The sequence below is a fragment of the Globicephala melas genome, chromosome 2 (assembly GCF_963455315.2).
Source record: "Globicephala melas chromosome 2, mGloMel1.2, whole genome shotgun sequence".
Taxonomy (NCBI): domain Eukaryota; kingdom Metazoa; phylum Chordata; class Mammalia; order Artiodactyla; family Delphinidae; genus Globicephala; species Globicephala melas.
The window spans coordinates 140,282,574-140,295,201 of NC_083315.2; the positions used below are offsets into that span (position 1 = coordinate 140,282,574).

The window sequence follows — 12,628 nt, forward strand, 5'->3', positions numbered from 1 at the left end:
CTGTTTGTATTTTTTAAGGAACCTCCATACTGTTCTCCACAGTGGCTGTATCAATTTACATTCCCACCAGCAGTGCAAGAGTGTTCCCTTTTCTCTACACCCTCTCCAGCACTTATTGTTTCTAGATTTTTTGATGATGGCCATTCTGACTTGTGTGAAATGATACCTCATTATAGTTTTGATTTGCATTTCTCTAATGATTAATGATGTTGAGCATTCTTTCATGTGTTTGTTGGCAATCTGTATATCTTCTTTGGAGAAATGTCTGTTTAGGTCTTCTGCCCGTTTTTGGATTGGGTTGTTTGTTTTTTTGTTATTGAGCTGCATGAGCTGCTTGTAAATTTTGGAGATTAATCCTTTGTCAGTTGCTTCATTTGCAAATATATTCTCCCATTCTGAGGGCTATCTTTTCGTCTTGTTTATGGTTTCCTTTGCTGTGCAAAAGCTTTGAAGTTTCATTAGGTCCCATTTGTTTATTTTTGTTTTTATTTCCATTTCGGTAGGAGGTGGGTCAAAAAGGATCTTGCTGTGATTTATGTCATGGAGTGTTCTGCCTATGTTTTCCTCTAAGAGTTTGATAGTGTCTGGCCTTACGTTTAGTTCTTTAATCCATTTTGAGTTTATTTTTATGTATGGTGTTAGGGAGTGTTCTAATTTCATACTTTTACTTGTACCTGTCCAGTTTTCCCAGCATCAGTTATTGAAGAGGCTGTCTTTTCTCCACTGTATATTCTTGCCTCCTTTATCAAAGATAAGGTGACCATATGTGCGTGGGTTTATCTCTGGGCTTTCTGTCCTGTTCCATTGATCTATCTTTCTGTTTTTGTGCCAGTACCATACTGTCTTGATTACTGCAGCTTTGTAGTATAGTCTGAAGTCAGGGCGCCTGATTCCTCCAGCTCCGTTTTTCATTCTCAAGATTGCTTTGACTATACGGGGTCTTTTGTGTTTCCATACAGATTGTGAAATTTTTTGTTCTAGTTCTGTGAAAAATGCCAGTGGTAGTTTGATAGGGATTGCATTGAATCTGTAGATTGCTTTGGATAGTAGAGTCATTTTCACAATGTTGATTCTTCCAATCCAAGAACATGGTATACCTCTCCATCTATTTGTATCATCTTTAATTTCTTTCATCAATGTCTTATAATTTTCTGCATACAGGTCTTTTGTCTCCTTAGGTAGGTTTATTCCTAGATATTTTATTCTTTTTGTTTCAATGGTAAATGGGAGTGTTTTTTTTTCTTTTCTTTTTTTAAGAAACTGTTTATTTTCTATCAACCTATTTCCATTTTAAGAGTTTGTGGAAAAACAGTTTAAGACCACTCAGTGGTTGTTCCTACCCACTCGGTGGCCTGAGCAGTGGGAGCTGCAGACCAGTCTTCAGTGGCAGGTTGAGCACTCCAGTCTTCAGTGGGGAACTGCTGAATAGGCACAGAGGGCACCTGCACACCTTCGGACGAGTCCGCCACCTCAGGCTGAGCAGCAGTGAACTCAGGAGCTGGAGCGGTCCATTCACCCTGAAATTCCTCCTTGGTCACAGCCTTCTCAGCTGCTGCCTGCTCTTCCTTTTCAATCTCTTCAGGATCTCTGTAGAAGTAGAGATCAGGCATGACCTCCCATGGTTGTTCACGGGAGATGGTGCCACGCATGCGCAGAAATTCCCGGGCAAGCATCCACCACATCAGACCCACTGAGTGAGCTCCCTTTTTGTTGCATGGGATGGCAATGTCCACATACCACAGAGGAGAGTCTGTGTTACACAGAGCAATGGTAGGCAGGTTAACGTAAGAGGCCTCTGTGAGAGGCTGGTGGTCAGCCCTGGGATCAGTAACCACCAGAAGTCTTGGCTCCCAGAAGGCTGCCTGGATCTGGTTAGTGAAGATTCCAGGAGTGAAGCGGCCAGCAATAGGAGTGGCTCCAGTGGCAGCAGCAAACTTCAGCACAGCTCGCTGGCCAGTATTCCTGGAAGATGTGACACTGACATCAGCTGGTTTTCAATGGCAACAATGGCACGAGCTGCCAACAGAAGCTTCTCCCAGGTTCTCTTCAGATTTATGATGTAGATGCCATCACTTTTCCTTTTGTAGATGTACTGTTCCATTTGGAAGTCAAGGTTGGTGCCACCTAAGTGGGTTCCTGCTGCAAGGAATTTGAGGACATCCTCCTCCTTCATTTGCAGGACATCAAGGGCTCCGGACATTGTTAATGTTTCCCTTTAAGTTACGACAGGAATCCAGAACAAAGCCGTATGGACCCTTATCTGGCATGAAAAGTGGGAGGGTTTTCTTAATTTCACTTTCAGATTTTTCATCATTAGTGTATAAGAATGCCAGAGATTTCTGTGCATTAATTTTGTATCCTGCTACTTTATCAAATTCATTGATTAGCTCTAGTAGTTTTCTGGTAGCATCTTTAGGATTCTCTATGTATAGTACCATGTCATCTGCAAACAGTGACAGCTTTACTTCTTCTTTTCCGGTTTAGATTCCTTTTATTTCTTTTTCTTCTCTGATTGCTGTGGCTAAAACTTCCAAAACTATGTTGAATAAGAGTGGTGAGAGTGGGCAACCTTGTCTTGTTCCTGATCTTAGTGGAAATGGTTTCAGTTTTTCACCATTGAGGACAATGTTTGCTGTGGGTTTGTCATATATGGCCTTTATTATGTTGAGGAAAGTTTCCTCTATGTCTACTTTCTGCAGGGTTTTTATCACGAATCGGTGTTGAATTCAGTCGAAAGCTTTCTCTGCATCTATTGAGATGATCATGTGGTTTTTTTCCTTCAATTTGTTAATATGGTGTATCACGTTGATTGATTTGCATATATTGAAGAATCCTTGCATTTCTGGAATAAACCCCACTTGATCATGGTGTATGATCCTTTTAATGTGCTGTTGGATTCTGTTTGCTAGTATTTTGTTGAGGATTTTTGCCTCTGTGTTCATCAGTGATATTGGCCTGTAGTTTTCTTTCTTTGTGACATCTTTGTCTGGTTTGGTATCAGGGTGATGGTGGCCTTGTAGAATGAGTTTGGGAGTGTTCCTCCCTCTGCTATATTTTGGAAGAGTTTGAGAAGGATAGGTGTTAGCTCTTCTCTAAATGTTTGATAGAATTTGCCTGTGAAGCCATCTGGTCCTGGGCTTTTGTTTGTTGGAAGATTTTTTTTTTTTTTTGGGGGAATTTTGCCCTTTTAAAAATTTATTTATTTATTTATGGCTGTGTTGGCTCTTCGTTTCTGTGCAAGGGCTTTCTCTAGTTGCGGCAAGTGGGGGCCACTCCTCATTGCAGTGCGCGGGCCTCTCACTATCGCGGCCTCTCTTGTTGCGGAGCACAGGCTCCAGATGCGCAGGCTCAGTAATTGTGGCCCATGGGCCTAGCTGCTCCGCGGCATGTGGGATCTTCCCAGGCCAGGGCTCGAACCCGTGTCCCCTGCATTGGCAGGCAGATTCTCAACCACTGCGCCACCAGGGAAGCCCTGTTGGAAGATTTTTAATCACAGTTTCAATTTCAGAGCTTGTGATTGGTCTGTTCATATTTTCTATTTCTTCCTGGTTCATTCTCGGCAGGTTGTGCATTTCTAAGAATTTGTCCATTTCTTCCAGGTTGTCCATTTTATTAGCATAGAGTTGCTTGTAGTAATCTCTCATGATCCTTTGTATTTCTGCAGTATCAGTTGTTACTTCTCCTTTTTCATTTCTAATTCTATTGATTTGAGTCTTCTCCCTTTTTTTCTTGATGGGTCTGGCTAATGGCTTATCAATTTTGTTTATCTTCTCAAAGAACCAGCTTTTAGTTTTATTGATCTTTGTTATTGTTTCCTTCATTTCTTTTTCATTTATTTCTGATCTGATCTTTATGATTTCTTTCCTTCTGCTAACTTTGGGGGTTTTTTGTTCGTTCTCTAATTGCCTTAGGTGCAAGGTTAGGTTGTTTATTTGAGATGTTTCCTGTTTCTTAAGGTAGGTTTGTATTGCTATAAACTTCCCACTTAGAACTGCTTTTGCTGCATCCCATAGGTTTTGGGTCGTCGTGTCTCCATTGTCATTTGTTTCTAGGTATTTTTTGATTTCCTCTTTGTTTTCTTCAGTGATCACTTTGTTATTAAGTAGTGTATTATTTAGCCTCCATGTGTTTGTTGTTTTGTTTTGTTTTTTGCGGTACACAACCCTCTCACTGTTGTGGCCTCTCCCGTTGCGGAGCACAGGCTCCGGACGCGCAGGCCCAGCGGCCATGGCTCACGGGCCCAGCTGCTCTGCGGCATGTGGGATCTTCCTGGACCGGGGCACAAACCCGTGTGCCCTGCGTCGGCAGGCGGACTCTTAACCACTGCGCGACCAGGGAAGCCCGTGTTTGTATTTTTTATAGATCTTTTCCTGTAATTGATATCTAGTCTCATAGCATTGTGGTCGGAAAAGATACTTGATACGATTTCAATTTTCTTAAATTTACCAAGGCTAGATTTGTGACCCAAGATATGATCTATCCTGGAGAATGTTCTATGAGCACTTGAGAAAAATGTGTATTCTGTTGGTTTTGGATGGAATGTCCTATAAATATCAAGTAAGTCCGTCTTGTTTAATGTATCATAAAGCTTGTGTTTCCTTATTTATTTTCATTTTGGATGATCTGTCCATTGGTGAAAGTGGGGTGTTAAAGTCCCCTACTATGATTGTGTTACTGTCGATTTCCTCTTTTATGGCTGTTAGTATTTGCCTTATGTATTGAGGTGCTCCTGTGTTGGGTGCATAAATATTTACAATTGTTATATCTTCTTCTTGGATCAGTCCCTTGATCATTATGTAGTGTCCTTCTTTGTCTCTTGTAATAGTCTTTATTTTAAAGTCTATTTTGTCTGATATGAGAATTGCTACTCCAGCTTTCTTCTGATTTTCATTTGCATGGAATATCTTTTTCCATCCCCTCACTTTCAGTCTGTATGTGTCCCTAGGTCTAAAGTGGGTCTCTTGTAGACAGCATATATATGGGTCTTGTTTTTTTGTATCCATTCAGCCAGTCTGTGTCTTTTGGTGGGAGCATTTAATCCATTTACATTTAAGGTAATTATCGATATGTATGTTCCTATTCCCATTTTCTTAATTGTTTTGGGTTTGTTATTGTAGGTCTTTTCCTTCTCTTGTGTTTCTTGCCTAGAGAAGTTCTGTTAGTATTTGTTGTAAAGCTGGTTTGGTGGTGCTGAACCCTCTCAGCTTTTGCTTGTCTGTAAAGGTTTTAATTTCTCCATCAAATCTGAATGAGAACCTTGCTGGGTAGAGTAGTCTTGGTTGTAGGTTTTTCTCCTTCATCACTTTAAATATGTCCTGCCACTCCCTTCTGGCTTGCAGTGTTTCTGCTGAAAGATCAGCTGTTAACCTTATGGGGATTCCCTTGTATGTTATTTTTCCCCGCTGCTTTTAATATGTTTTCTTTGTATTTAATTTTTGACAGTTTGATTAATATGTGTCTTGGCATGTATCTCCTTGGATTTATCGTGTATGGGACTCTCTGTGCTTCCTGGACTTGATTAACTATTTCCTTTCCCATATTAGGGAAGTTTTCAACTATAATCTCTTCAAATATTTTCTCAGTCCCTTTCTTTTTCTCTTCTTCTCAGACCCCTATGATTTGAATGTTGGTGCATTTAATGTTGTCCCAGAGGTCTCTGAGACTGTCCTCAGTTCTTTTCATTCTTTTTTCTTTATTCTGCTCTGCAGTAGTTATTTCCACTATTTTGTCTTCCAGGTCACTTATCTGTTCTTCTGCCTCAGTTATTCTGCTATTGATCCCATCTAGAGTATTTTTAATTTCATTTATTGTGTTGTTCATCATTGCTTGTTTCCTCTTTAGTTCTTCTAGGTCCTTGTTAAATGTTTCTTGCATTTTCTGTATTCAGTTTCCAAGATTTTGGATCATGTTTACTATCATTATTCTGAATTCTTTTTTGGGTAGATTGCCTATTTCCTCTTCATTTGTTAAGTCTGGTGGGTTTTTATCTTGCTCCTTCATCTGCTGTGTGTTTTTCTGTCTTTTCATTTTGCTTATCTTACTGTGTTTGAGGTCTCCTTTTTGCAGGCTGCAGGTTCATAGTTCTCGTTGTTTTTGGTGTCTGTCCCCAGTGGCTTAGGTTGGTTCAGTGGGTTGTGTAGGCTAGCTGGTGGAGGGGACTAGTGCCTGTGTTCTGTTGGATGGGGCTGGATCTTGTCTTTCTGCTGGCAGGTCCACGTCTGGTGGTGTGTTTTGGGGTGTCTGTGGCCTTATTATGATTTTAGGCAGCCTCTCTGCTAATGGATGGGGCTGTGTTCCTGTCTTGCTTAGTTGTTTGGCATAGGATGTCCAGCACTGTCGCTTGCTGGTCGTTGAGTGAAGCTGAGTGTTGGTGTTGAGATGCAGATCTTGGGAGATTTTTGCCCTTTGATATTATGTGGAGCTGGGAGGTCTCTTGTGGACCAGTGTCCTTAAGTTGGCTCTCCCACCTCAGTGGCATAGCCCTGATGCCTGGCTGGAGCACCAAGAGCCTGTCCTCCACATGGCTTTTGGAAGGTCTGAGGCCTTCTGCCAGCATTCAGTGGGTGTTCTATAGAAGCAGTTCCACGTGTAGATGTATTTCTGATGTATCTGTGGGGAGGAAGGTGATCTCCACGTCTTACTCTTCCGCCATCTTCTCAAATCTCTCTGGTTTACTTAAATAATAAACACTCACAACCCTGTGGTTTTATTAAATAATCACATGGAGTGGATTATTACACACATTTATTCATTCAGCAAATGCTTGTCAATGCCTCCCGGCCACCAGGCGGTCTTGGAGGTACTGTGCACACAGAGGTAGCCCCTTGCAGCCTGGCTGGTGTGGGCTCTGTCCAGATGGGCACGGTCAACGAGGGGTGCAGACACAGGGCTGCAGGAGCACGTGGTCGAGGGGCCCTCAGCTGATCTCGGAGAGAACAGTGGTAGAAGCTGCAGGAGAAGGGAGGGGAGCCACTTCGCAGAGTGCAGGGCTGGAGACAGAGAGGCCACTGACCGCTTGAGGAACTAGAAAGGTCAGGGCGTTAAACTGCTATGTTGGGGTAGGCGAGGACCGTGGAAGAGTTGGAGCGAGAATCAGACTTGCTGTACACTTCGGCTGCAGAACCAGAAGCTGGGAGAAGGGTGAGGGGGCAGCAGGAAGCTGTTCACAGGCAGTCAAGGAAGAGATGCTGCTGTCAGGGAAGGTGGGGCACTTCCTGTGAGTTAGGAGTCAGTGCCCCAGTTTCTCTTTCCAGTCCCTGGGATGCAGTTCTGATAGCACTTTGCAACATGAGTATCAGTAAGCGGGAATTTTCCATTGTAGCCATTACTTCAAGTCTCTGGGATTAACTAAAAAGCCCACAGATCACCAGAACAAGCCTTCACTCCCTCTGCTTGAGGATTTTAACATTTTCTTTCAGGATCTATATGGAGATCATTTTTCCTCAGCCCCTGCGTCATTTCCCCGTGGCAGCACTTTGGCATGCCCGGGAGCTCTCCGTGTATACTGACGCCATGTGTCTTAGTTCAGATCCACTCCACGCTGAGCCAGGCAGATTGGTCATGTAGATGGAGCTGCAACTGTGCTTGTAGATGATGTGTCCATCCCTCCCTTTTTGGCTGAGACAGCTGCCCTAGGATGGACTGGTTCCATGTGTACGGCACCCCCAGCCCCTCAGGCTGGACGTGGTGGGGTTTGGCACATGCTTTGTACTTGCTCAAGAAGAGGGTCCCATGAGAAGCATCGCAGGCCAGGTACCACCAGTGAGCCAGGTGTGTAACGTCTTTACCCATCAGGAAAGGTCCCTGGCTGCTGTGATCTCGGTGATACCCAAAACAGAAACTGGACAAGTCACATGTGGTGATCTTAACCTGGAAAGAAAGAAATGGCATCTCTATCTCCTCTGGAGCCCCAGAAAGATGTTCTGGGTCTCAGGGAATCCCACCCTGAGAATGATAGGACTTCATACTTGCATGGGTAGATTATCTCTTAGTCCATTTGAAAATCAGCCGGAACAGCAATTCTGTAAATTGTCCCATATTGTGTAAAAACTCTGGCGACGTGAGCATTAGTCCCTGCTATAAAATCAGTAACCAGTGATGATTACTTTTTAACCTCCAGCAGGCTTATGGGTGCATTCTTCTCACCACTAAACATTGTGCTTTTGTTTTCCACCTCTTTTTTGCTGCAAATATGTTTAGGGTGAAGAAGCTGAAGGAGACCTTCGCTTTTATTCAGCAGTTAGACAAAAACATGAGCAACCTTCGCACCTGGTTGGCTCGGATCGAGTCTGAGCTTTCTAAGCCTGTGGTTTATGATGTCTGTGATGATCAAGAGATCCAGAAGAGGCTCGCTGAACAGCAGGTGGGGAAGTGAGAATGGGCTTTTTTCAGAGCCTAGGTGTTCACAGGGTCTGCTAATGCAAACCATCCCCGCACTGGCTGTGCATTTTAGTGGGTTCATATTTCGTAATACTGGTATGTTTTTTCCAGAGAAAGCTGACCGCCTGTCCATGCTCTTGGCGGTGTGAGGCATCCATCTCTTGAGTGCCCACCCCACCACCACCATTCATGTAGCTCTTTGTGAAATACTTTGAATAATGTTGAAGATGCAGACCTTAATCTTAGTGGTAAATAAGGTTTTTTTAATCTCTGTTTTGTTACTATAGTTTTGGCAATGAATTGAAAGAAAAATAATTTTTCCATCCAAAGAAGGTTTTCATGGGACAACACGTGATGGGTCTGATAGAGCTTCAAGGAAAGGGGAGTGCTCGGGGCGGGGGGTGTGGAAGAAGGAGCATGTTTGGACCAATAGCTTAGGAAGCCTCTCCTGCAATGTTCTGTGCATTTCTGTCATCAGTTATATCCCCTCTTAGCCAACCCTGGAAATTCCACAATTTAAACACCACCGAATCCTGCCCCTAACCTGGCAGGTGCTTTTTGGTCTCACTGACTTGTCAAATCCACTCTCCTACCCTCCATAGGCTCACGTTTACATGCTTATTCTCATATGCAGTGCCTGAGCTTCTCTTTTTATATATATATATATATATTTTTTTTTTTTTTTTTTTTTTTTTTTGCGGTACGTGGGCCTCTCACTGTTGCGGCCTCTCCCGTTGCGGAGCACAAGCTCCGGACGCGCAGGCTCAGCGGCCATGGCTCACGGGCCCAGCCGCTCCGTGGCATGTGGGATCTTCCCGGACCAGCCTGCATCGGCAGGTGGACTCTCAACCACTGCGCCACCAGGGAAGCCCCCTCTTTATTTTTAAAATAGCTAAGCTTATATTATTCTTTTAGTAGCTTTCCTTCACTTGTTTCTCTCAGCCCTGTGAGCAGATTCTGTTTTAACCATATGAGCAATATGGTCGCTACCAAGTTCACAGCCTTGTATCTGTTTTCTTCATGTTTCCTTCAAAGCCTTGGTGTTTGTTGTCTGTCAACACACCGATTCACTCACATATCCCAGCTGCTTGGAGACAGAATTGGGGGGCTGAAACTTTTTCATCAGATTATCAAAGCCAGAAGGCCACCCCTTGATTATAAATTCTCTTGAGGTCAGGTCAGTCCTTCTCATGATAATAAGCAACATCTCATGCTACCACGAAATAGAGCTAAGTATTTGATAATACTCTAGACTTAGATCTTTATTTAATCCTATTACAATTACTGTTTGAATAATGCCTATTCTCTGATTTTCAAACTAGTATGATTTAGCAATGCTGCAAAGTAAAAATACTGGTTTTTCCACTTAGCCTCAGAAATTTAAGTATGTCTTTTTCACTGAGGTCATCTATATTCTGTCTTTGCTTTGTGGAGAAATGAATAATGATATAACTACCATGTTAATGGACACTGCAGAGATTTTAATGCCCTTATCAGTAAAGGGCTACTGAACATTATCAGCTGTATTTACAAGATTGATCCATTAGGTTGAATTTCTTGAATAGTCTCTTCATAGACAGGCCTTGCAAATAACCATTTACCCTGACTGGTGAGTCTTTTCAGGTAAATAGAACAAAAGCTAACAACATTTTTCCCTTTAGCCCGTGGCTGAATTTGGCAGGGGCTAATAACGTGTGTTAACATTTTATAAATCTGATGTGTGACAAAACATCATTAAATTGCAGGGAATTTATTCCCAAGAGTGTACAATTTGGAGCAGCTGCCATTCTCTTGGCCATGTGTGTTCCTGTACTGAAATGGTATATAATTTCAGTCTGGTTGATTTGAAGGTTTCCAATTTATAGAACGTAGAATCACCATCATGGAATTCTTATAAAAAAAAAATTACGGAGTTAGTATTCAGGACCACTTTGCTGTGAAGAAGTCGGATGTATTCATTTTCTATGGCCACTGTCGCAGATGACCACAGATTCAGCAGCTGAACACGAATTTATCATCTTATAGTTCTGGAGGTCAGAAATCTGACACAGGGCTGAGGTCAAGGTGTCAGCAGGGCTGCTTTCCTTTCTGGAGGCTCTAGGGGAGAATCCATTTCTTTGCCTTGAAGTCCTAGAGGCTGCCTGCCTTTCCTGGCCCATGGCCCCCTTCCGCCATCTTCAAAGCCAGCAACGGTGCATCTCTCTGAGCCTTTCTCCCTCTGCTTGACTCTTCTTGTACTTTTAAGGACCCTTGGGATTCCATTAGGCCCACCCACCTAATCAGGATAATCTTCCTATCTTAAGGTCAGCTGATTGGCACGCTTAATTCTCCTTCGCCACGTAACCTAATCTAGTCACGGGTTCTGGGGATAAGGACATGGTTCTGGGGATGCCAATATTCTGCCTACCACAGATGTCCTGAGGAAACCTGTAGTATTTTTATTAAAAAAAACAAAATTATAACTGAACCTAGACCTTAAATGCTCCACCAAAAACAGAAAATGTGTCACACAAAATAATTATTTATGGGCCATGTTTTAAAAACCTTGCCTGTGTTTCTGTCACTGATTTAAATATAATAAATTGCTTGACTGCTTCCAGAAATAAGACCCAAACTCTTGGGATCATCTAGTAGCGCCTTCTGCAAAAGCCCTCAGGCCCAGAAGTGATAAAGCGCCATGATGTCCCTGGACCCTCATTATAACGTCCTTGGGGGCCTGGTGCAGAAGGGGTCAGACCTTATAAAAGTCTTTTTTGCTTCTCTTCTTTATGTGAAACTCCTTAGGTAATAAGTGTTGTATTGTTATTCCTGTAGAATAGATCATCTTCAAACTGCAAAGGAAGTGGTGGCCACCTTGTGACGCGTTTAAACCATGGACCACTTTCATTGAGTCTTCAGCATCTCTCTCCAGTTTTCTTTGGTTGCCTGGTTCCCAGGCATCCCAGGGGTGCCTGATGGTGGCTTGGGGGGTTCGTTACCCCCACACCCTATAGTTACCAGTAGTCCCCTCCCCAGTGGCCAAGTCAGCTTCATGCCAAAGCCCATCCACCGCCCAGGACCACCCTGCTGGACTTGCTTGACACCCCCAGCCCCTCCTACGGAGACACTCGAGCCACCACCTGGGTTCCCACAACACACGCCATGGTTTTCTGCCTTCTCAGCCTAGTTTTCCTTTTTTCCCCCCTGTATCTCATTTTTTCTAGTTCCTTTTGTGTTATTCTTCCTGGCTGCATTCTCTGCTGTGGTTTCCTGTTTCTCCCCATGTCCTCTCACTGATCCTCAACTTCCCTCAGCCCTTTCCCAGCTTCAGTGCTCTGTGTCACCTACTCAGGAGCAGAAAAACAAAGTAAACAGGCACTCATGTTTCCAGAACCGTTGGCAAAAGTCTTTCACATTGTTTTACGTTGTTTCTTAAGTCGGATTCGTCTCTGCGTTTGAACACTTCTGAAATCCAGTCATTGTGCAAACTCGGGCCTCAGTGGGTACTGGTGGTGGGATCATTTCAGTTGGCAAAATGTCACTTGTCCAGTACTTCAGTGGTTTGTGTTTTAAAATATGGTCCACTACTTTATTTTATATTTTACAAGACAACTAACTAGTTCATACTACAGTATCAGCAGGCCATTTTGTGGTGTATTAGAAGTTTGTTTTGGAAATTTTGAAAAACTCTGGACTCCTTTTTTAGCCAAGATGTTCATGGTCTTTTGTAAATTATCAGAGAGCTCATTTCTTGCCATCGTTTACCCTTTATATTAATCAGTTTTCTTTAGCTGTTTCATTCAATAAAAGCTGAGTAAAAAATGTAGCGTAACTGCAAAGAGGCTATTAAAATACATGGCATTCGTGTTTATCCATAGACTAGACTTTCTCAGTGCTTTTCAACCAGATCCTACCCAACCCTACCAGGTGAGGTCAGGGGCAGGTACCATTTTTCAATGATAATTGTCAATATTATTTAGCACCAGCGTTAGGATTCCTTATTTATTATTTTGGCAAAAAAAAGTTTAAAGGGTTGTTTATCAATATCTGTAAATTTTAGGAAAGCCTGTGGCAATTCTGTGAATGGGTAAGAATTCTTAAACCTGGAATTCTATTTAAACCTATTAATTATAAAGCTAGTCTACTGACCCCAAGATGACTGCCCCCATTGCAGCATTTCAGACATTTGTCTTAGACTGACTGTAAAGCTTAAAAAAAAAATCACCTGCACATCTCTCTTCATAGGACACACAGGGTGACAAACTGAAAA

The 12,628-nt window shown here is 42.8% G+C and overlaps 1 protein-coding gene and 1 pseudogene across 3 annotated transcripts in view; one reads left to right on the forward strand and one right to left on the reverse strand.

Moving 5' to 3' along the window:
- The window catches only part of SYNE2 (spectrin repeat containing nuclear envelope protein 2), a 271,795-nt gene that overhangs the window by 241,927 nt on the left and 17,240 nt on the right, over positions 1-12,628 (forward strand). For all 3 annotated transcript variants that reach the window (XM_030855184.2, XM_030855186.2, XM_030855185.2), the window contains exon 99: positions 8,200-8,362. In XM_030855184.2, the coding sequence (XP_030711044.2) occupies positions 8,200-8,362 (163 nt within the window). The remainder of the gene's footprint in view (positions 1-8,199; positions 8,363-12,628) is intronic.
- LOC115852385 (small ribosomal subunit protein uS2 pseudogene) lies at positions 1,282-2,259 on the reverse strand (annotated as a pseudogene).